Raw genomic sequence first — 26,058 nt, 5'->3', positions numbered from 1 at the left:
AAAGTTCTCTGTACATTTTCTAGGTCAGCAATTTCACTTGCCTTGAAAGGTGCTGTTAGTGTGTAGCAATATTCCAGCCTAGATAGAACAAGTGACCTGAAGAGTGTCATCATGGGCTTGGCCTCCCTAGTTTTGAAGGTTCTCATTATCAATCTTGTCATTTTTCTAGCAGATGCGATTGATACAATGTTATGTTCCTTGAAGGTGAGATCCTCCGACATGATTTAATGTCTCATAATTATTATGCACATTAGAGGTCACTCCATTAATTAAGATCTGAGACTGATGAGTGATGATTAAACCATGGGTATTTTCCCCTGGACATTCCATGGAATCGCACCAGTCACCACCGGTCCTGCCATTATTCACTAATTTTACCACTTTATTACGGTGGTCCCGTAAATCACGTTCCCTCACTCTTCACCAGGAACAGTTTTGACACTTCCTATTATGAAGTGAAGCCTGTATTAATCCTTAGACCGCCACGAATGCGAATTTCCTGGTCCCATGCTTTCCGAGCCTCTTAACTCCATTCAAAACACTCCCGCTACTCATGCCCCGTCTCGACCTCACATCAGTGCAGGCGCAGAGGGAAACTCTTGGTACTCTTCCATTTTCAAATACATTTTTTTTTACCCATATCAACACATTAAACGCCCATTAGGCACTATAGCTTCGGAAAATTAAAATATTTTTCACACTGTTGCCGGGCGGAGGTTGTTGTTAGACGACTTAAATTGCATCTTCCTCTAGGAGACGATTCCAGCCCGCTCTAGACTGCACGGCTGTTTTCCTCATGGGTCTTACTACAATTTCTTCATGCATCACTCGGTCAGTGTCTTCAATATCACTCGTGTCACTTTCCCTTAGATTTCCATCTGCACTGGATTGAACACAATTTAATTCTAAGGGAATTAATTTATTAATGGTACGCAAACTTTCCTGACCACGACACAACACTTTGACGTTTCTGACAACACCTTGTGCATCTGGGTATAATGTAACTATCTTGCCCAGAGGCCACAATGTTCGATGTTGTTCAGTATCAATTAACTCAATGTCACCTGGTTGAATGTTCTGTCAGTTTAGTGCCTCTGGTGCACCATAAAAGTGTTCACGTAGTGTGAGAAGATATTGTTTATGCCACACATCGGACCAATGAGTAATTACCTTATTTAACATCTTGAACTTATCACTCAACACGTTATTGTAATCCTCATCACTTCCCTTGGGATTATCTCTATAGATAGGTGCAGCTTCTAACCTTCGTCCACATATTAGGTGAGAGGGAGTCAGGAGCTCATTTATGACAGAGGGCGATTGTTTACCCGATTCTCTGCCTTCACCAACACTGCACAGAATTCCTCCAAATTAATTCTCTTCCTGTGTAGCACCTTACGAGGACATGTTTTCACTGTATCTATCATTCTTTCATACAATCCTCCCGGCCAAGGGGCTCTGGGGGTAATAAATTTCCAGACACACCCTCGCTGGGTCAACAAAGATTGTACATCATCACTCTTATTTAATTCCATCAAGTGTTGAGCACCCACTACAAAATTGGTGGCATTATTTGAGATCATCAATCTTTGACAGAATCTCCTAGCTGCAAATTTCCGGAACAGCTGTATGAACTGTTCTGCAGACAAGTCCTGAGCCACTTCTAGATGAACAGCCCTAGTAGCTGTACAAGTAAATAGACATACATACACCTTCAAAGGAACACCATCTGCAGTACCAGTTAAAATGATTGGCCCACTATAGTCCACACCGGTCACATCAAATGGTTTTACCAACTGCACACGTTCCTTGGGCAATGGTGGAGGACCTGGGTACATGTAGGTTCTGGCATCCACCCGGCGACATATTACACACGACTTGATAACCCTTTTTACACTTTGCCGTCCTTGTGGAATCCAGAAGGTTTCCCGAATACAGTTTAAGGTATCCTGTACCCCACCATGCATCACGTTATTATGGGCATTAAAGACAATCAAGGTTGTCAGGTGATGAGTTTTGGGCAGCAAGATAGGGTGTTTAGCATATTCCCCCAATTCAGCATTTTGTAACCTGCCTCTGCACCTAATTGCTTCATCCTCTAAATACAGCCCCAGCTTTTCTGTTATTGAGCCTTTCACAATTTTCCCTTCCATTATTAATTTAATCTCATCCCTGTAGGTTTCTTCTTGCACCCTCCGTAGCCAGTATTTCAGAGGATGGGGAAAATTATATGAGATATTCATCTTATTTATAAATTTAAACACTAACCTTGTCATGTTAATTAGCTTGGGTAAGGAAGAATATCTATTCATATCAATGGCTAAGGAGGGACTACTGACTGATGCTCACCGTAATTTCGACAGGAGCAATATGTGCCTTTTGCACCAGCCAGTTAATTTTTTCCAACAGCCAACTTGATCCTTTAAACCACGATAAAGCATCCACAAATTTTTCATGAGTCAAGCCTCTGGACAAAAAGTCAGCCGGATTCTCGTCACCAGGGATGTGATTAAAGGTTAATATATGCTAACCCAAACTGCTATATTTCTCCTGCGTTTGATTGGTTTCAGCGACTCTGTTTTGTATGTACACAATCTTACTGTTACCATTACGAATCCATTGTAAGGATACCTCATTATCAGACCAAATTACGGTGTCACTGATATTTATCTCTCGCAATTTATTTCATATATAATTGGCTAATTTGACACCTGCATCAATGGCTGTTAATTCCAACTGAGGTAAGGTACGTGATTTGATTGGAGCCACCTTAGCCTTAGACATAACAAGAGAAATGGCACTATTACATTGAAGGTAAGCAACTGCTCCATATGCCAATTTCGAAGCATCGCAAAAAATGTGGAGTACATTTTCTCCATCTTGACTGGCCACATTACGTGGGAACTCCAACATTGGTATTTTTACATATTCACCTATTAGTTCTTCCCACCCTTTAACAAGTTCCTCAGGTAGGGTTTAATCCCAAGCACACTTAAGCTTCCATGCTTCTTGTATCAACAATTTTCCTCTTATTGTAAGTGGTGACACTAAGCCTAGTGGATCAAAGCATTTTGAAACTTCCACAAGACTCTCTTGTTTAATTTATTGGGCAATCTGTAGTTATTAGACTTTAACGATAACAAGTCTCTCTCTGTGTCCCAAGTCAGTCCCAGCACATTATTACATTTAGACACTTCAACTCCAGGGTTGTCTTTATTTATTTGATCCCTTAAACTGGACGAATTACTGTTCCATTCCCTCAGGGGCATATTTGCACCTTGCATTATTTCATTAGCCCCTTCATATATACTCATTAGTTCCTCTTCAGTAGACGTCACACCCAGGAAATTGTCCACATAAAATTGTTTACCCATTACTCCACTCAGTGGACCACCTGTACGCTTAAGGTGTGCATTTATCGTTGCCTGGAGTAGGAACGGACTGGAGGTAGCACCAAACAATACACTCCTGAAGCGAAAAGTGTTTAGGGGACTAAGTGGGTCACTAGGATTCTCGGGCCATAAGAACCTTGTGCAATCCCGGTCCGCCTCTTGCAGACCCACTCTCAGGAAAGCTTTACTTATGTCCGCCGTAAAGGCATAATTCTTTACCCTGAAGTTTAATAATATGTCTCCCAGTTTTTCCGTCAACGACGGACCTGTCATCAAACAGTCATTCAAACTAGGTATATTTTTGTTACTCCTGGCACTACAATTAAACACAATCCTCAGAGCAGTGGTCTTAGAATCCTTCTTCACTCCGTGATGTGGGAAATAGTGACCATTAATCTGGGCTTGCTCAGAAGGTACCACCTCTATGAATTTATTATTTAAGTGCTCATTAATTATATCATCGTAAGTAGTCAACAGTTCTGGTGTCTTGCTCAGTTCGCGGAGCTGAGCCTTTAATTGTCCATACGCCATCCTGTAATTAGTTGGTAGGTCTGGATGGTTCAGCTTCCACGGGAGTCTCACCCAGTATTGTCCAGATTCAAATTTAACATTCTTCAGGTATTGTTCTTGAGTAAGGGAATCATCTGGACTTTCTTCATTTACATAGATCCCTATTCTGTCCAATTCCCATAATTTATACACAGGTTCAACTTCATCCTCTACTGAAGAATATTTACACTGGGGTGATATTTCATGAGTAAGACACACCATAACTGTATTTATGACTTCCTCCAGTCATTCATTATCAGTGCAAGGAATCCTGCCATACATCACATGACCTGCGATTCTTAAAAGGGTGATTCCGTATTTCTTTGTCATACCCTTTACAAAGAAGGCATAATAGTCACTACCTATTTACATCAGAAGGTGCCAAATTTACCTTACTTGAAAGCCTTTCAGTAGCGTTACCATGCCTATTGTAGATAATTTCTCTGGGAGCCTATCCACAATTACGGCATTAATACGTTTTCTCTCATTGCCCAACCTGACAGTTACATAAACAGTGTCGTATGACTGGGCCTTCTTATTCGAGAAAAAGCCAGATAACTTGAGTATAGCAGGATCTCCCATTTGTACCTTCATCCCATTAAGGCAATTACGTTTTATGAAGGTACGTTGTGATCCCTGATCCAGTAATGCTGTTACAGTTTTGGATTTATGCCGTTTATCATTAATCACCACATCCAACACAGGTAAAGCTACCTCAGCTAGGCCATCATTACCAGCATTAGCTGCAATCTCTACGTTGGCTACTGTTGTGTCCGGGTTATTACCACTATCAGTACTGTTGTTACCATCATTAAAATTAGGTCCACCCTTACACATAGCTATGTGGTGCCTTCACTTGTTACACTGATAACAATGGTTCAATCTAGCCTGGCAATCCCTTACATTATGATTTCTTAGACACCTAATACATCTATCAAGCTCTTCCAATCTTTCCACTTTAACATCCCATGAATTATAGCCATTACAGTTCTTAGAGAAATGAGTACCGTTGCAGAAGATACAATCTCTCCTTTCTTTGCCTGACCTCTTATCAACTGGGCAACCCTTATTGTGGTACTTACTCCTTTTGCTTTGATGCGATGAACCACTATTACTGGCTGGCCCCTGTCACTTGATATGTGCCTACGTAACCCCTTTTAATAGGTGAATTATAATTATTGATATTGGGGTAAATTTTCCTTTTGTAAAACTTGACAGGTGCACTGGGGTCTGTAGACGTGGTATTCCTAGAGGTAGTTGGTTGGCTGGTCTGCAGTTGGACAATTAACTCCTGCAGGCCCACTCTTACTTCCTCCAACCCGTAGTAACCCTTGTGATATCTGTTAGATAGCCACTCTACTGTCTTGTAGTTCAATTTATTCTGAATCAAGGCACTCAACAACTACTCTGCTCCCTCCAGATCATATTTATTACTCAAGGTCTTAAGAGTGCCTTCTAGTTTGATCCTAAATTGCTGTAAGCCATTGTGATCTGGAGTCTTCAAACTAGCCAAAATAGCTACTAGATCCAGCCTACTTTGCTCCAAGTTACCATAGGTGACCTCCAACAAGTCAACTGCCTCACTATAGGAGCCATCTACATTTGGGAATGCTTGTATGAGAACATGCGCATCTTCCCTTACTTGTCCCTTTAAATAGCATAATTTGGCAAAACTTGCAAGATCACTCCTATCATGTACGACTGCTTTAAAGATAGACCAAAACTCCTTCCAATTTTCTCCAGGATTAAACACAGGCATGCATAATTCTGGTAGTTTTGGTAGACACCTCTGATTTTCCTTACTAGATTGACCAGCAACTTTGTTTACTCCCTTTACCTTATCCAAAGCCTTAGTTTTGCAGGACACAATGTTGTCTTCCACTTCATAATATTGATCCAGCAGCCGCTCCCTTTCAGCATCATCTGCGCAATTCACAAGTAGATCTCTCTCACGGTCTTTATACCACAATTTATATGACTCATATATATTTTCTAAGGCAACTAGGTGTAACTTTAATTCATCAGGGTTCACCGTTTCCTGTCCCATTAACTCCATGCACTTGTTGTATGATTTAGTAACATGGCCCTTCCGAGCTTGTAGTGATGCTTTCTTTGTTTTGGCATCCATGGACTTGCCACCCACACTAACTTCCTCAGACCCAGCCATGGTTAGGGAATTAATAATCACCAATTATACAACTTAAGTAGACACCTTATGAGAGTAATTCTTGCACTTTACTCTTGTATAAATCCTAGCCACACATGTGCTAGTAATTAATTGGGCTAATTATTATCCACCACACGACCGATTAAATTTGTGTACTCTATACCCACTTCCTTCAATCGTCACTTAATTATTAAGTAATTAATTCAATTAATTTTTCACTGATTGCATCCAGTTCAGGAAGAACCAGCTGGCAGATATGGAAAATTTTATAGGGGTTACCTGTATGTACCTCAACATTACATGCATACAAGTAATCTCATTGGGAGACAACAACCATATTGTTAGGTAAGACACATATGCAACAGTTAGGTATCTTTATTATGAAACGTTTCGCCTACACAGTAGGCTTCTTCAGTCAAGTACAGAAAAGTTGATAGAAGCAGAAGATACTTGAAGACAATGTAATCAGTCCATCACCCTTAAAGTTTTGAGGTGGTCAGTCCCTCAGTCTGGAGAAGAGCATTGTTCCATAGTATGAAACAATGCTCTTCTCCAGACTGAGGGACTGACCACCTCAAAACTTTAAGGGTGATGGACTGATTACATTGTCTTCAAGTATCTTCTGCTTCTATCAACTTTTCTGTACTTGACTGAAGAAGCCTACTGTGTAGGCGAAACGTTTCATAATAAAGATACCTAACTGTTGCATATGTGTCTTACCTAACAACCTGTCGGTATTTTATACCATTTTAATGTTCAACAACCATATTGTTTACCGTAGTCACCCCGAGTAGACATGTGAGAAAACTTATCCACCCCTGGTCACTGCAGGTGGCTCCTTCGACCTCACAATCTTACCCATATCTATCAGAGACCAGTATGAATTGGATAGCACCCACAAGTACGGCACTACTAATTAATTGTGGACTGTATAGATTATATTAGTTTAACTGAATGAAAGGGGGGTAGGTTGCACATGGATATATCCATCAAGAAAAAACACTTTTATATAATACCACCACTTACCAGATATTCTCTGGTGGTCACTTGATGTAGCTGGATCACCCACAACCTATCAAATTACAACATACCTAACTTGCCAGTATCAGCCTGCTATAACTAGAAGGGTTACTTAACTGTGGGTGATTGATGCTCCTTATTTCTTCCATACACCATCTCATTTCGTTGTCCTGCAACACCGACATGGTTCTTATTCCAGCAGGACGAGGTATCCGTTGGTTTGTCCTGGTTTAGAAGTCGTGACTCCATTAAAACTTCACTATCCTTGGGACAGGAACCACGAGGTCTACACGTGTTCACTCGGAGCAAGGCGACTTATTTCACTTCATGCATTCTCTTAACTTAGTGTTATTATCTCTGATTACATTACAATTCACAAGGCGATTTTATGTCTCATAATTATTATGCACATTAGAGGTCACTCCATTAAGATCTGAGACCGATGAGTGATGATTAAATCACGGGTATTTTCCCCTAGACACTCAATGGCATTGCACCAGTCACCACCGGTCCTACCATTATTCACTAATTTTACCACTTTATTACGGTGGTCCCATAAATCACGTTCCCTCACTCTTCACCAGGAACAGTTACGACACTTCCTATTATGATTTGAAGCCTGTATTAATAATTAGGCCGCCGTGAACGCCAATTTCCTGGTCCCATGCATTCCCAGCCTCTTAACTCCATTCAAAACACTCCCGCTCCCCCTGCCCTGTCTCGATCTCATATCTGCGCAGGCGCAGAGGGAGCCTCTTGGTTCTCTTTCATTTTCAAATACATTTTTTTTTGACCCATATCAACACATTAAACACCCATTTGGCACTATAGCTTCGGAAAATTAAAATATTTTCCACAAGTGTGACCATGGCGTAATAGCGCACAAAATACGTGATGAAAGAATAACAGGAAAAGTTGGTAGATGGATCTATAATTTTTTCACAAACAGAACACAAACAGTAGTAGTCAACAGAGTAAAGTCTGAGGCAGCTATGGTGAAAAGCTCTGTTCCACAAGGCACAGTACTCACTCCCATCTTGTTTCTCATCCTCATATCTGACATAGACAAGGATGTCAGCCAGAGCACAGTGTCTTCCTTTGCAGATGGCACCCGAATCTGCATGACAGTGTCTTCCATTGCAGACACTGCAAGGCTCCAGGCGGACATCGACCAAATCTTTCAGTGGGCTGCAGAAAACAATATGAAGTTCAACGATGAGAAATTTCAATTACTTCGATATGGTAAACACAAGGAAATTAAAACTTCATCAGAGTACAAAACAAATTTCGGCCACAAAATAGAGCGAAAAGCCAACGTTAAAGACCTGGGAGTGATCATGTCGGAGGATCTCACCTTCAAGCACCATAAAATTTTATCAATCGCAGCTGCTAAAAAAATGACAGGATGGATAATGAGAACCTTCAAAACTAGGGAGGCCAAGCCCATGATGACACTCTTCAGGTCACTTGTTCTATCTAGGCTGGAATATTGCTGCACACTAACAGCACCTTTCAAGGCAGGTGAAATTGCTGACCTAGAAAATATACAGAGAACCTTCATGGCACACATAACGGAGATAAAACACTTCAATTACTGGGAGCGCTTGAAGTTTCTGAACCTGTATTCCCTGGAATGCAGGCGAGAGAGATACATGATTATATACTTCTGGAAAATCCTAGAGGGACTAGTACAGAACTTGCACACGAAAATCACTCACAACGAAAGCAAAAGACTTGGCAGACGATGCAACATCCCCCCAATGAAAAGCAGGGGTGTCACAAGCACTTTAAGAGACAACACAATAAGTGTCAGGGGCCCGAGACTGTTCAACTGCCTCCCAGCATACATAAGGGGGATTACCAATAGACCCCTGGCAGTCTTCAAGCTGGCACTGGACAAGCACCTAAAGTCGGTACCTGACCAGCCGGGCTGTGGCTCGTACGTTGGATTGCGTGCAGCCAGCAGTAACAGCCTGGTTGATCAGGCTCTGATCCACCAGGAGGCCTGTTCACAGACCGGGCCGCGGGGGCGTTGACCCCCGGAACTCTCTCCAGGTAAACTCCAGGCTCAAGAAAACGTTTTACAGTGCCAGTACATTCTGCCAGATTTCATTTTCAGTAATTTTTTTTTCATTTGTTTGTTGGGTGATCTTATTGAAACTTAGTGAAAGTAGCTTGAATGTTCGTTTCTTAAAGTAGACCAAAAATGATCGAAATTGGAGAAAAAACCACAAAGGAATAAACATTTGCTGAGGGCTGTCCTTAGGTCCCAAGGGTATATACACCGAGAGGAATTATGGTGAGAATTATTTTAACTTTATTTAGGATACCAGGATATCTAGTGATACCAGTGAATAGCAGAATACAGTGTTGTAGTAGCAACTAAACAGTATTATAATGGTACTTAGTGGAGTGGAGTGACTTTCATTAGTTTCTTTTTTCTTGAAATACCAGACGTATACTGTGAATTTCATATAACCTGTAGTTACCAGCGGTCGCAATATACACAACGAGAAGCAATTATTACTACAGAAAAAGCGTCCTTCCTCCAAAATTTCCACCAGTCAACTATAGTGATAATATAGCATTTATTGTGGTGGAGACGGAAAAAAAAATAGAAAAGCTAGATACAGCGATTGATAAACAAGGGTTGAGGTCGACCGTTCGTCATTGTAGGAGTTGCCAGCAGTCACCGGTTTCTTCAACACGCAAGTTATACTTTTGTATTAATCAAATCACATATTACTCGGGTAGATAATTTCCAGTAGATCCTTCATGTGTTAGCTCAAATCACCGACCAGTATGTTTTAAATAAGTGACCCACTGATCAGATCAGATCGACTGGTCCGAACCCTTGACTGGTCCGAACCCTTGACTGGTCCGAACCCTTGACTGGTTTCAAACGGTTTCGTTGGACAATAAAGCAGACTGTAAACGGATGGGGTTGTAGGCGCCCTTATAAACACAAACATTAAATATAAATCAGGAACGTGCACGGTAAGCTGTCCAATATACAAAAACAGTTAGAAACAGAAATACAAATAGCTAGAGCTTCATTTAAGGACGTTATTAATAGAATATTCAAGAGGTTGCTAGTAGAATTGCAGTAAATCAACCATTCAAATCATTATGAAGCTGTGTGTAGTCTGTGGTCAGTCAAACAAACGGGCTTCCACATGGGTAAATTGTCATTTTGTGGAAATTGGTGTCACGCCCCTTGTGCAGATATCCAAGAACTAGCTACAAGCAGTGTTAAAACAGGGAAGTGTTTTTGGGTATGCCCAAATGAGATAAATCTGTGGACTAAAATCACAAGGGTATTAAAAGAGGACAACATCAAAGCTGCTTTCATAGAAAAACTGGAAGCTTTCTACAACAGATGGGAACATAAAAAGTCTGGGCTGAATGGTACTGCCCTTGATACTGGCCATGTAGTCAGAAACTGTAAGGCTGGAGATGAAGTCCTGGTAGTCAGTAAATGTGGGGCTGATAGTGCTGTCCTGGGAGACAGTAATGGTGAAGCTGGAGGTGCTGTCCTGGGAGACAGCAATGGTGAAGCTGGAGGTTCTGTCCTGGGAGACAGTAATGGTGAAGCTGGAGATGCTGTCCTGGGAGACAGTAATGGTGAAGCTGGAGATTTTGTCCAGGTAGTCGGGAATTATACACAGGAAGGAATACATATAAATGACCTCATAGGGGACAGGAGCCATAGTAGGGAAACAAGTGTAGTCAAAGATAAGATAAAACCAATATTGCAAACTAGAAATACCGCAGGAAATAGCAAACAAGAGGACTCCACTAGCAATAGTGAGGATATATTACCAAAAACAACTGGTGGGAGCTCCATTGTTGGTGCTAGGGAGGATAGGAGTAAGACAGGGAAACATGCACCAACAGGGAATACAGTCACAGAAACCCAAGGCAAACGGAAAGCAAGCCTGTGCACATACTATGCACTTGGTATCTGCTGGCATGGGAAATCTGGAAAAACAGATGGGACGTGCAACTATGACCACCCTAGAAAATGCCATGCCCATATGACAACAGGAAAATGCAGACTCCCTTCCTGTAAGCTTTTTCACCCTGAACTGTGTACCTCTTCAGTACAGGAAAGACTGTGCTATAACTTAAATTGCCAGGCATACAATCTAAAGGGGACAAAAAGATACAAAACATCCAGGCCATGGGAAAGCCTGGGTAGCCACAGCCACTCAAGAGGAGAGGTTTTTTAGTGCCAGGAAGGAAAGAAAACTGGCAGGAAATGGCAGAAATCGTACACCAAATCCAGTCATTCCTGGAGTGGAACCACAGTCGATGGCCTCCACTCCAAACCAACAGATACAGATACTAATGCCGGAAAAAAAATCCCCCCCCAGTACCAACAATACCACCAGTCCGATAACATTCTTCTTTGCAAATATACAGGGTCTAAAGCCAGCAACAAACAACAAAATACCTTTCATCTGTGGACTGCTTGCAGAGGCAAAGGCAATGTTCGCGGCTTTCACTGAGACCCACATAAAGGATCACTTGGACAACGAAATATGGATCCCAGGTTACAACCTATACAGATGTGACAGAGTGAACAGGCAAAAGGGGGGGGGGGCCTGTACATTGCAGAGTCACTTGTTTGCACAGAACTGCTTAATGCCTCAAATGATGTAGTGGAAGTTTTAGCAGTAAAGGTCGAGAACCAAAACCTAGTCATTGTGGTAGTCTACAAGCCTCCGGATGCAACATCCCAGCAATTCCAGGAACAGCTGTTAAAAATTGACCACTGTCTGGAAAATCTTCCAGCTCCTGCACCCAACATCTTGCTCCTGTGGGATTTCAACTTAAGGCACCTAAAATGGAGGAATATAGCAAATAATATTGTTGCAGTAATAACACCAGGAGGCAGCTCTGATGAAAACTCACACTCACACGAGCTTTTAAATCTCTGCACAAAATTCAATTTAAACCAGCAAATAATAGAGCCTACTAGACTGGAGAATACACTAGACCTCATCTTCACTAACAATGATGATCTGATAAGAAATGTCACCATATCAAAAACAATATACTCAGATCACAACATAATTGAGGTTCAGACATGTATGCGTGGAGCCCCAGACCGACATAATGAGACTAGTCACGAGGAAGCATTCACCAAATTCAACTTCAATAACAAAAACATAAAGTGGGACCAAGTAAACCAAGTCCTAACCGATATAAGCTGGGAAGATATACTAAGCAACACAGACCCCAACTTATGCCTAGAACAGATTAACTTGGTGGCACTCGATGAATGCACAAGGCTTATTCCTCTAAGAAAAATGAGGAGTAGATGTAAAATAGAAAGAGACAGGCGCTCCCTTTACAGGCGACGGAAAAGAATAACAGAGCGGCTAAAAGAGGTCAATATATCTGAAATGCGTAGGGAGACACTGGTCAGAGAAATAGCAAGCATCGAACTTAAGCTAAAAGAATCCTTTAGGAGTCAGGAATCGCGGGAAGAACTAAAAGCCATAAATGAAATCGAAAGAAACCCAAAGTATTTCTTCTCCTATGCCAAATCAAAATCGAGAGCAACGTCCAGTATTGGGCCCCTACTTAAACAAGATGGGTCCTACACAGATGACAGCAAGGAAATGAGTGAGCTACTCAAGTCCCAATATGACTCAGTTTTTAGCAAGCCGCTAACCAGACTGAGAGTCGAAGATCAAAATGAATTTTTTATGAGAGAGCCACAAAATTTGATTAACACAAGCCTATCCGATGTTATCCTGACGCCAAATGACTTCGAACAGACGATAAATGACATGCCCATGCACTCTGCCCCAGGGCCAGACTCATGGAACTCTGTGTTCATCAAGAACTGCAAGAAGCCCCTATCACGAGCCTTTTCCATCCTATGGAGAGGGAGCATGGACACGGGGGTCGTCCCACAGTTACTAAAAACAACAGACATAGCCCCACTCCACAAAGGGGGCAGTAAAGCAACAGCAAAGAATTACAGACCAATAGCACTAACATCTCATATCATAAAAATCTTTGAAAGGGTCCTAAGAAGCAAGATCACCACCCATCTAGAAACCCATCAGTTACACAACCCAGGGCAACATGGGTTTAGAACAGGTCGCTCCTCTCTGTCTCAACTATTGGATCACTACGACAAGGTCCTAAATGCACTAGAAGACAAAAAGAATGCAGATGTAATATATACAGACTTTGCAAAAGCCTTCGACAAGTGTGACCATGGCGTAATAGCGCACAAAATGGGTGCTAAAAGAATAACAGGAAAAGTCGGTCGATAGATCTATAATTTCCTTACTAACAGAACACAGAGAGTAGTCGTCAACAGAGTAAAGTCCGAGGCAGCTACGGTGAAAAGCTCTGTTCCACAAGGCACAGTACTCGCTCCCATCTTGTTCCTCATCCTCATATCCGACATAGACAGGGATGTCAGCCACATCACCGTGTCTTCCTTTGCAGATGACACCCGAATCTGCATGACAGTGTCTTCCATTGCAGACACTGCAAGGCTCCAGGCGGACATCAACCAAATCTTTCAGTGGGCTGCAGAAAACAATATGAAGTTCAACGATGAGAAATTTCAATTACTCAGATATGGTAAACATGAGGAAATTAAATCTTCATCAGAGTACAAAACAAATTCTGGCCACAAAATAGAGAGAAACACCAACGTCAAAGACCTGGGAGTGATCATGTCAGAGGATCTCACCTTCAAGGACCATAACATTGTATCAATCGCATCTGCTAGAAAAATGACAGGATGGGTAATGAGAACCTTCAAAACTAGGGAGGCCAAGCCCATGATGACACTCTTCAGGTCACTTGTTCTATCTAGGCTGGAATATTGCTGCACACTAACAGCACCTTTCAAGGCAGGTGAAATTGCCGACCTAGAAAATGTACAGAGAACTTTCACGGTGCGCATAACGGAGATAAAACACCTCAATTACTGGGAGCGCTTGAGGTTCCTAAACCTGTATTCCCTGGAATGCAGGAGGGAGAGATACATGATTATATACACCTGGAAAATCCTAGAGGGACTAGTACAGAACTTGCACACGAAAATCACTCACTACGAAAGCAAAAGACTTGGCAGACGATGCACCATCCCCCCAATGAAAAGCAGGGGTGTCACTAGCACGTTAAGAGACCATACAATAAGTGTCAGGGGCCCGAGACTGTTCAACTGCCTCCCAGCACACATAAGGGAGATTACCAACAGACCCCTGGCAGTCTTCAAGCTGGCACTGGACAAGCACCTAAAGTCAGTTCCTGATCAGCCGGGCTGTGGCTCGTACGTTAATTTGCGTGCAGCCAGCAGCAACAGCCTGGTTGATCAGGCTCTGATCCACCAGGAGGCCTGGTCACAGACCGGGCCGCGGGGGCGTTGACCCCCGGAACTCTCTCCAGGTTAACTCCAGGATTAAAGTACCTATACATTTAAAACAACAGACATAACCCCACTCCACGAAGGTGGCAGTAAAGCAATAACAAGGAATTACAGATCAATTGTGCTAACATACTATATCATAAATATCTTCGAATGGGTTCTAAGAAGCAAGATCGCCACTAATCTAGATACCCATCAGTTACACAACCCAGGGCAGCACGGGTTTAGAGCAGGTCGCTATTGCCTGTCTTAAGTACTGGACCACTATGACAAGGTCCTGGATGCCCTAGAAGACTAACAAAACGCTGATGCAGTATACACAGACTTTGCAAAAACCTTTGACAAGTGTGATCATGATGTAACAGCACAGAAAATGCGTGATAAAGGAGTAACAGGAAAAGTTGATAGATGGATCTACAACTTCCTAACAAATAGAACACAAAGAGTAATAGTAAAGAGTAAAGTCTGAAGCGGGTAAGGTAAAAAGCTCTGGTCCACAGTTCTCGCTCCCATCCTGTTCCTCATCCTCATATCTGACACACAGGGATATAAGCCACAGAGCCGTGTCTTCCTTTGCAAATGACACTAGAATTTGCATGACAGTGCCCTCCAATGAAGACACTGCAAGACACCAGGAAGACGTCAACCAAATCTTTAATGGACCATAGAAAATAATATGAAGTTCAATGATGAGAAATTTCAATTACTCTTATATGGAAAACGTGAGGAAATTAAACCTATATTGGGGTATAAAGCAAATTCCGACCACACAATAAAGCGAGAAGCCAATGTAAAAGACCTGGGAGTGATAATGTCAGAGGATCTCACTTTCAAAGATCTCAACAATGTACCCACCACATCTGCAAGAAAAATGATGGGATGGATTATGAGAACCTTCAAAACTAGGGACTCCAAGCTAATGATGATTCTCTTCATATAGCTTGTTCTCTCTATGTTGTACACTAACGGCGCCTTTCAAGGCAGCTGCTCCTCAGCCCTCTGAATATACCTTGTGGTAACCCGCACTGCTGCTGCTTCTTCACCACTGCCACAGCCACTGCTACCAGCACTACTACTACTACTACTACTACTACTACTACTACTACTACTACTACTATTACTACTACTACTACTACTACTACTACTATTACTACTACTACTACTACTACTACTACCACTACTACTACTATTACTACTACTACTACTAATAATACTACTATTACTACTTCTACTACTACTACTACTACTACTACTACTACTACTACTACTACTAATAATAATAATAATAATAATAATAATAATAATAATAATAATAATAATAATAATTATAATAATAATAATAATAATAAAAATAATACCAATATTGCTACTACTATTATTATCAATACTTTTTTGCCGCAGGTGTGCGCTAATCCTCGCCTACCCATGCTGGAGTACCGCGGAGTGCAGAGCTTCTTTGAGTACCTAACCAGACCCGACGACAGCCACTGCTACTCCTGGGTCGAGTTTGGAGGAGAAAAGATACCAATACCATCACAGGTTAGGTAATCCTAAGATTCCAGTACCATCACAGGTTAGGTAACAAGGCAGGAGATTTAAATACCTTACCACCCTTTATACAAAAAAGCGTAACAAGTACTATCACCAATCATTGCAACACTCTTTAACAAATCCATAGAATCCTCTACCTTCCCTACAGTTCTCAAAATAGCGAGGGTCACCCCGATCCATAAAGGAGGAAACCAAACAGACTTCAATAACTATAGGCCAATATCCAACTTACACCCTCTCTCTAAAATCTTCGAAAAATTAATTCATAGCCGAATCTATTCCTACCTCATCTCCCACAACATACTCAACCCCTGTCAATTTGGGTTCAGGCCTAATAAAAATACTAATTATGCTATTATACACATGCTAGAACACATATATACTGCAATGGAGAAAAAATAAATCGCACTGGGGATCTTCATTGACTTATGTAAAGCTTTTGATACAGTTGACCACGACTTGCTCCATATAAAATTGTCACACTATGGTATAAGAGAGCACTCCCTCAACTACCTCAAGTCTTACCTCAGCAACAGAAGCCAATATGTGTAAACAAACGGGGCAAATTCTTCCGCACAGTCAATTACAGTTGGTGTCCCACAGGGAAGTGTCCTATGCCCTCTACTCTTTCTCACATACATAAATGACCTACCAAATGCATCGCAACTACTCAAACCCACACTATTTGCAGATGACACTACATATGAGTCTCTCACCCGAGCCCAGTCACGCTAGCCAATACTGTAAATACTGAATTGCAGAAAATATCTATCTGGATGAGTACTAATAAACTTACTCTAAAAATTGACAAAATCTACTTCATTCAGTTTGGTAACAGAGCTACAGACGTCCCTCTTAACATAATGATAAACGGATCACCTATCACAAAATTCACCGAGGGAAAATTTTTAGGAATCCACCTTGATAATAGACTCAAATTTCAAACACATATACTACAAATTTCCAAAAAAAAATCCAAGACTGTAGGCATACTATCAAAGATATGGTACTATGTTCCACAGTCAGCCCTCCTGGCCCTATATCACTCACTTATTTACCCCTAGTTCACCTATGGAATTTGTGCATGGGGCTCAACAACAACAAACCATCTCAGACCATTAATTACCCAACAAAAGGTTGCAGTCAGAATGATAACAAATTCCCACTACAGACAGCACACTCCACCAATATTCAAAACACTAAACCTACTCACCATACAGAACATCCATACTTATTACTGCACCTACTACATTCATAGAACACTTAACTCTGATATAAACCCTCCCCTCAAACATCTCCTTACCAACCTCAACAGAACACATGACCATAACACAAGGCACAGATCACCCTTTGATGTTCCTCGTGTTCATCGCACGCTATTCAAAAACTCAATGCACATAAAAGGCCCTAAAATCTGGAATTCATTACCAATGAATATAAAAGAAACATTATCTGTTTAGAAATTCAAGTTTCTTCTCAAAAATCACTTACTTACCCACAACCAAATAAATACTGAATAATTGTATCTTATAAATTGTATATCTTAAATGTTTCTCATAATTGTATCACAGTAATATTTAACTTAAGACCCAATCAAACTTTGTTATTTTTTAAATACACTACATAACAGAATACTCCATTCTACTGAATGTACAGCAATGCATGCAACCATATGACCTGTCTTTGTAATACTCATTTGTGCTTTATTGTTATCTGTTTACAATAATGTTTAGGAATGCTTAGTTAATCTTAAGTTAATTTTAAGCCTCCCCATAATGCTCTGCTTACAAGGGGCTTTGGCATGCTGCACTCAATTGTATTCTTCTGTACTTTTCTGTATCATGTTCAAATAAATAAATAAATAAATAAAATATAAATAAATAAACCCTAAGATTCCAGTACCATCACAGGTTAGGTAACCCTAAGATTCCAGTACCATCACAGGTTAGGTAATCCTAATGATTAATGACTAGTTGAACATAAGTGATTCTCACTTAATAACCAGAACTTTCTCTCATCCGATGTGTTTTCTAAAATTAATATTTTAAGAATCTGTTCCACATACTTGTACACTACAGCAGAGACAAGCAATAATTTACTGTTGACTGAGTGATATTCTTTAGAGAGATACCTCTATAATAATGTACTGGTGTTTGGCTACACTGAAGTTATGTCTTCTGTCTGTTAACGAAGGTGCGGTCAGTGAAGCTTAACTCCTACGTGGTTTGAATGGGCATAGGAGTGACCTTGAGAGTGTGAAAGTAAGTTGAATGGGTGTAGGAGTGACCTTAAGAGTGTGAAAGTAGGTTGAATGGGTGTAGGAGTGACCTTGAGAGTGTGAAAATAAGTTGAGTGGGTGTAGGAGTGACCTTGAGAGTGTGAAAGTAGGTTGAATGGGTGTAGGAGTGACCTTGAAAATGTGAAAGTAAGTTGAATAATTGCCGAAGCAATTCGTAGCCATCTTGATAGGCATAAATTGAAAAATGAATCTCAACACGGTTTTACAAAGGGGCGTTCCTGTCATACGAATTTACTAACTTTTTTCACTAAGGTGTTTGAGGTGTTTTGATCATGGTAATGAATATGATATTGTGTATATGGACTTCAATAAGGCTTTCGATAAAGTTCCACATCAGAGGCTATTGAGGAAACTTAAGGCACACAGAATAGGAGGAAAAATTTTTCCTGGGTAGAGGCATGGTTGACAAATATGCAGCAGAGAGTTTGCATACATGGGGAAAATCAGAATGGGGGCACGTCACAAGCGGTGATCCACATGGGTCAGTGTTGGGTCCTTTGTTGTTCACAATTTACATAAATGACATAGATGAGGGAATAAATAGCGACATAAGCAAATTTGCTGATGACACCAAAACAGGCCGGTCAATTCACTCTAATGAGGACACTAGAGCACTTCAGGAGGATTTGAATAGACTGAGGCAATGGTCAGAGAAGTTGCAGATGCAGTTTAATATAGACAAATGCAAAGTTCTAAATGTTGGACAGGAAAATAACCATGAAATATATAAACTAAATAATGTAGATCTTAATACTACTGATTGCGAAAAGGATATAAGAGTTCTGGTTAGCAGTAATCTAAAACCAAGACAACAGTTCATTAGTGTCCGCAATAAAGCTAACAGAATCCATGGCTTCATACCTACAAATATAAATAATAGAAGTCCTCAGGTTGTTCTTCAACTCTATATATCCTTCGTTACGCCTCATTTAGATTATGCTGCTCAGTTCTGGTCATCGTATTACAGAATGGATATAAATGCATTGGAAAACGTACAGAGGAGGATGACAAAATTGATCCCATGCATCAGAAATCTTCCCTATGAGGATAGACTGAGGGCCCAGAATCTGCACTCTCTCTAAAGGCGTAGAATTAAGGGGAATGTGATCGAGGTGTATAAATGGAAAACAGGAATAAATAAATAACTTGCTGAAAATTTCCAGCCAAGACACAACTCGCAGCAATGGTTTTAAGTTGGAAAAATTCAGATTCAGGAAGGATATAGGAAAGCACTGGTTTGGTAATAGAGTTGTGGATGAGTGGAACGAACTCCTGAGTACAGTTATTCAGGCTAAAACGTTCTGTAGTTTTATAAATAGGTTAGATAAATACATGAGTGGGTGTGGGTGGGTGTGAGTTAGACCTGACTAGCTTGTGCTACTAGGTCTGATGCGGTGCTCCTTCCTTAAGTGGAAGTGACCTGATTATGTGGATCATTGGGCTAATCCAGTGATGGGGACATGGACCTGCTTCGCATGGGTCATTAGGCCTGCTGCACTATTCCTTAAGAGTGTGAAAGTATGTTAAATCGGTGTAGGAGTGACCTTGAGAGTGTGAAATTAAGTTGAATGAGTGTATGAGTGACATTGAGAGTGTGAAAGTAAGTTATATGAGTGTATGAGTGACCTTGAGAGTATGAAAGCAAGTTCAATGGGTGTAGGAGTGACCTTAAGAGTGTGAAAGTAAGTTTAATGGTTGTAGCAGTGACCTTGAGAGTGTGAAAGCAAGTTGAATGGGTGTAGGAGTGACCTTGAGAGTGTGAAAGTAAGTTTAATGGGTGTAGGAGTGACCTTAAGAGTGTGAAAGTAAGTTGAATGGGTGTAGGAGTGACCTTAAGAGTGTGAAAATAAGTTGAATGGGTGTAGCAGTGACCTTGAGAGTGTGAAAGAAAGTTGAACGGCTGTAGGAGTGACCTTGAGAGTGTGAAAGCAAGTTGAATGGGTGTAGGAGTGACCTTGATAGTGTGAAAGTAAGTTGAATGGGTGTAGGAGTGACCTTGAGAGTGTGAAAGTTTAATGGGTGTAGGAGTGACCTTAAGAGTGTGAAAGTAAGTTGAATGGGTGTAGCAGTGACCTTGAGAGTGTGAAAGAAAGTTGAATAACTGTAGGAGTGACCTTGAGAGTGTGAAAGTAAGTTGAATGGGTGTAGGAGTGACCTTGAGAGTGTGAAAGTAATTTGAATGGTTGCATTTAAGTGGTTGTAGGAGTGACCTTGAGAATGTGAAAGTAAGCTGAATGGGTGTAGCAGTGACCTTGAGAGTATGAAAGTAAGTGTAGGAGTGACCTTGAGAGTGTGAAAGTTGAATGGGTGTAGCAGTGACCTTGAGAGTGTGAAAGCAAGTTAAATGGGTGAAGAAGTGACCTTGAGAGTGTGAAAGAAAGTTGAACGGCTGTAGAAGTGACCTTGAGAGTGTGAAAGCAAGTTGAATGGGTGTAGGAGTGACCTTGAGAGTGTGAAAGTAAGTTGAATGGGTGTAGGAGTGACCTTGAGAGTGTGAAAGTAAGTTTAATGGGTGTAGGAGTGACCTTAAGAGTGTGAAAGTAAGTTGAATGGGTGTAGCAGTGACCTTGAGAGTGTGAAAGAAAGTTGAATGGCTGTAGGAGTGACCTTGAGAGTGTGAAAGTAAGTTGAATGGGTGTAGGAGTGACCTTGAGAGTGTGAAAGTAAGTTGAATGGTTGCATGAGTGACCTTAAGAGTGTGAAACTAAGTTAAGTGGTTGTAGGAGTGACCTTGAGAATGTGAAAGTAAGCTGAATGGGTGTAGCAGTGACCATGAGAGTATGAAAGTAAGTGTAGGAGTGACCTTGAGAGTGTGAAAGTTGAATGGGTGTAGCAGTGACCTTGAGAGTGTGAAAGCAAGTTAAATGGGTGTAGAAGTGACCTTGAGAGTGTGAAAGTAAGTTGAATGGGTGTAGGAGTGATCTTGAGAGTGTGAAAGTTGAATGGGTGTAGCAGTGACCTTGAGAGTGTGAAAGTAAGTTGAATGGGTGTAGGAGTGTCCTTGAGAGTGTGAAAGTTGAATGGGTGTAGCAGTGAGCTTGAGAGTGTAAAAGTAAGTTGAATGGTTGTAGGAGTGACCTTGAAAGTGTGAAAGTAAGTTGAATGAGTGTAGCAGTGATCTTGAGAGTGTGAAAGTAAGTTGAATGGGTGTAGCAGTGACCTTGAAAGTAAGCTGAATGGGTGTAGGAGTGACCTTGAGAGTGTGAAAGTGAGTTGAATTGTTGTAGCAGTGACCTTGAGAGTGTGAAAGTAAGTTGAATGGGTGTAACAGTAACCTTGAGAGTGTGAAAGTAAGTTGAATGGTTGTACGAGTGACCTTGAGAGTGTGAAAGTGAGTTGAATGGTTGTAGCAGTAACCTTGAGAGTGTGAAAGTAATTTGAATGGTTGTAGGAGTGACCTTGAGAGTGTGAAAGTAAGTTGAATGGGTGTAGCAGTAACCTTGAGAGTGTGAAAGTAAGTTGAATGGGTGTAGCAGTAACCTTGAGAGTGCGAAAGTAAATTGAATGGTTGTAGGAGTGACCTTGAGAGTGTCAAAGTAAGTTGAATGGGTGTAGCAGTAACATTGAGAGTGTGAAAGTAAGTTGAATGGGAGTAACAGTAACCTTGAGAGTGTGAAAGTAAGTTGAAAGGGTGTAGCAGTAACCTTGAGAGTGCGAAAGTAAGTTGAATGGGTGTAGCAGTAACCTTGAGAGTGTGAAAGTAAGTTGAATTGTTGTAGGAGTGACCTTAAGAGTGTGAAAGTAAGTTGAATGGGTGTAGCAGTGGCCTTACGAGTGTGAAAGTAAGTTGAATGGTTGTAGGAGTGACCTTGAGAGTGTGAAAGTAAGTTGAATGGTTGCATGAGTGACCTTAAGATTGTGAAACTAAGTTAAATGGTTGTAGGAGTGACCTTGAGAGAGTGAAAGTAAGCTGAATGGGTGTAGCAGTGACCTTGAGAGTGTGAAAGTAAATGTAGGAGTGACCTTGAGAGTGTGAAAGCTGAATGGGTGTAGCAGTGACCTTGAGAGTGTGAAAGCAAGTTAAATGGGTGTAGCAGTGATCTTGAGAGTGTGAAAGCAAGTTAAATGGGTGTAGAAGTGACCTTGAGAGTGTGAAAGTAAGTTGAATGGGTGTAGGAGTGATCTTGAGAGTGTGAAAGTTGAATGGGTGTAGCAATGACCTTGAGAGTGTGAAAGCAAGTTAAATGGGTGTAGAAGTGACCTTGAGAGTGTGAAAGTAAGTTGAATGGGTGTAGGAGTGTCCTTGAGAGTGTGAAAGTTGAATGGGTGTAGCAGTGACCTTGAGAGTGTGAAAGTAAGTTGAATGGTTGTAGGAGTGACCTTGAGAGTGTAAAAGTGAGTTGAATGGTTGTAGGAGTAACCTTGAAAGTGTGAAAGTAAGCTGAATGGGTGTAGCAGTGATCTTGAGAGTGTGAAAGTAAGTTGAATGGGTGTAGCAGTGACCTTGAAAGTAAGCTGAATGGGTGTAGGAGTGACCTTGAGAGTGTGAAAGTGAGTTGAATTGTTGTAGCGGTGACCTCGAGAGCGTGAAAGTAAGTTGAATGGGTGTAACAGTAACCTTGAGAGTGTGAAAGTGAGTTGAATGGTTGTATGAGTGACCTTGAGAGTGTGAAAGTGAGTTGAATGGTTGTAGCAGTAACCTTGAGAGTGTGAAAGCAAGTTGAATGGTTGTAGGAGTGACCTTGAGAGTGTCAAAGGAAGTTGAATGGGTGTAGCAGTAACCTTGAAATTGCAAAAGTAAGTTGAATTGGTGTAGCAGTAACCTTGAGAGTGTGAAAGTAAGTTGAATGGGTGTAGCAGTAACCTTGAGAGTGTGAAAGTAAGTTGAATATGTGTAGCAGTAACCTTGAGAGTGCGAAAGTAAGTTGAATGGGTGCAGCAGTAACCTTGAGAGTGTGAAAGTAGGTTGAATGGTTTTAGCAGTGACCTTGGGAGTGTGAAAGTAAGTTGAATGGTTGTACGAGTGACCTTGAGAGTGTCAAAGTAAGTTGAATGGTTGTACGAGTGACCTTGAGAGTGTCAAAGTAAGTTGAATGGTTGTACGAGTGACTTTGAGAGTGTCAAAGTAAGTTGAATGGTTGTACGAGTGACCTTTAGAGTGTCAAAGTAAGTTGAATGGGTGCAGCAGTAACCTTGAGAGTGTGAAAGTAGGTTGAATGGTTTTAGCAGTGACCTTGGGAGTGTGAAAGTAAGTTGAATGGTTGTACGAGTGACCTTGAGAGTGTCAAAGTAAGTTGAATGGTTGTACGAGTGACCTTGAGAGTGTCAAAGTAAGTTGAATGGTTGTACGAGTGACTTTGAGAGTGTCAAAGTAAGTTGAATGGTTGTACGAGTGACCTTTAGAGTGTCAAAGTAAGTTGAATGGTTGTACGAGTGACCTTGAGAGTGTCAAAGTAAGTTGAATGGTTGTACGAGTGACCTTGAGAGTGTCAAAGTAAGTTGAATGGTTGTACGAGTGACCTTGAGAGTGTCAAAGTAAGTTGAATGGTTGTACGAGTGACCTTGAGAGTGTCAAAGTAAGTTGAATGGTTGTACGAGTGACCTTGAGAGTGTCAAAGTAAGTTGAATGGTTGTACGAGTGACCTTGAGAGTGTCAAAGTAAGTTGAATGGTTGTACGAGTGACCTTGAGTGTGTGAAAGTAAGTTGAATGGTTGTACAAGTGACCTTGAGAGTGTCAAAGTAAGTTGAATGGTTGTACGAGTGACCTTGAGAGTGTGAAAGTAAGTTGAATGGTTGTACGAGTGACCTTGAGAGTGTCAAAGTAAGTTGAATGGTTGTACGAGTGACCTTGAGAGTGTCAAAGTAAGTTGAATGGTTGTACGAGTGACCTTGAGAGTGTCAAAGTAAGTTGAATGGTTGTACGAGTGACCTTGAGAGTGTCAAAGTAAGTTGAATGGTTGTACGAGTGACCTTGAGAGTGTGAAAGTAAGTTGAATGGTTGTACGAGTGACCTTGAGAGTGTCAAAGTAAGTTGAATGGTTGTACGAGTGACCTTGAGAGTGTCAAAGTAAGTTGAATGGTTGTACGAGTGACCTTGAGAGTGTCAAAGTAAGTTGAATGGTTGTACGAGTGACCTTGAGTGTGTGAAAGTAAGTTGAATGGTTGTACGAGTGACCTTGAGAGTGTCAAAGTAAGTTGAATGGTTGTACGAGTGACCTTGAGAGTGTGAAAGTAAGTTGAATGGTTGTACGAGTGACCTTGAGAGTGTCAAAGTAAGTTGAATGGTTGTACGAGTGACCTTGAGAGTGTGAAAGTAAGTTGAATGGTTGTACGAGTGACCTTGAGAGTGTCAAAGTAAGTTGAATGGTTGTACGAGTGACCTTGAGAGTGTCAAAGTAAGTTGAATGGTTGTACGAGTGATCTTGAGAGTGTCAAAGTAAGTTGAATGGTTGTACGAGTGACCTTGAGAGTGTGAAAGTAAGTTGAATGGTTGTACGAGTGACCTTGAGAGTGTGAAAGTAAGTTGAATGGTTGTACGAGTGACCTTGAGAGTGTGAAAGTAAGTTGAATGGTTGTACGAGTGACCTTGAGAGTGTCAAAGTAAGTTGAATGGTTGTACGAGTGACCTTGAGAGTGTCAAAGTAAGTTGAATGGTTGTACGAGTGACCTTGAGTGTGTGAAAGTAAGTTGAATGGTTGTACGAGTGACCTTGAGAGTGTCAAAGTAAGTTGAATGGTTGTACGAGTGACCTTGAGAGTGTGAAAGTAAGTTGAATGGTTGTACGAGTGACCTTGAGAGTGTCAAAGTAAGTTGAATGGTTGTACGAGTGACCTTGAGAGTGTGAAAGTAAGTTGAATGGTTGTACGAGTGACCTTGAGAGTGTCAAAGTAAGTTGAATGGTTGTACGAGTGACCTTGAGAGTGTCAAAGTAAGTTGAATGGTTGTACGAGTGATCTTGAGAGTGTCAAAGTAAGTTGAATGGTTGTACGAGTGACCTTGAGAGTGTGAAAGTAAGTTGAATGGTTGTACGAGTGACCTTGAGAGTGTGAAAGTAAGTTGAATGGTTGTACGAGTGACCTTGAGAGTGTGAAAGTAAGTTGAATGGTTGTACGAGTGACCTTGAGAGTGTCAAAGTAAGTTGAATGGTTGTACGAGTGACCTTGAGAGTGTCAAAGTAAGTTGAATGGTTGTACGAGTGACCTTGAGAGTGTCAAAGTAAGTTGAATGGTTGTACGAGTGACCTTGAGAGTGTCAAAGTAAGTTGAATGGTTGTACGAGTGACCTTGAGAGTGTCAAAGTAAGTTGAATGGTTGTACTAGTGACCTTGAGAGTGTGAAAGTAAGTTGAATGGTTGTACGAGTGACCTTGAGAGTGTCAAAGTAAGTTGAATGGTTGTACGAGTGACCTTGAGAGTGTGAAAGTAAGTTGAATGGTTGTACGAGTGACCTTGAGAGTGTCAAAGTAAGTTGAATGGTTGTACGAGTGACCTTGAGAGTGTCAAAGTAAGTTGAATGGTTGTACGAGTGACCTTGAGAGTGTCAAAGTAAGTTGAATGGTTGTACTAGTGACCTTGAGAGTGTGAAAGTAAGTTGAATGGTTGTACGAGTGACCTTGAGAGTGTCAAAGTAAGTTGAATGGTTGTACGAGTGACCTTGAGAGTGTGAAAGTAAGTTGAATGGTTGTACGAGTGACCTTGAGAGTGTCAAAGTAAGTTGAATGGTTGTACGAGTGACC

The 26,058-nt window shown here is 41.2% G+C and overlaps 1 protein-coding gene across 1 annotated transcript in view; it reads left to right on the top strand.

Moving 5' to 3' along the window:
• LOC128695545 (uncharacterized) overlaps positions 1–26,058 on the top strand; it is a 100,055-nt gene that overhangs the window by 37,236 nt on the left and 36,761 nt on the right. The window contains exon 3 of the mRNA XM_070093172.1: positions 15,935–16,072. Coding sequence (XP_069949273.1) covers positions 15,935–16,072 — 138 coding nt within the window. The remainder of the gene's footprint in view (positions 1–15,934; positions 16,073–26,058) is intronic.

Source organism: Cherax quadricarinatus, chromosome 42 (genome assembly GCF_038502225.1).
Source record: "Cherax quadricarinatus isolate ZL_2023a chromosome 42, ASM3850222v1, whole genome shotgun sequence".
Classification (NCBI taxonomy): Eukaryota; Metazoa; Arthropoda; class Malacostraca; order Decapoda; family Parastacidae; genus Cherax; species Cherax quadricarinatus.
Note: the sequence above shows the minus strand (reverse complement) of the source record. Positions and strands in the feature narration are given on the sequence as shown.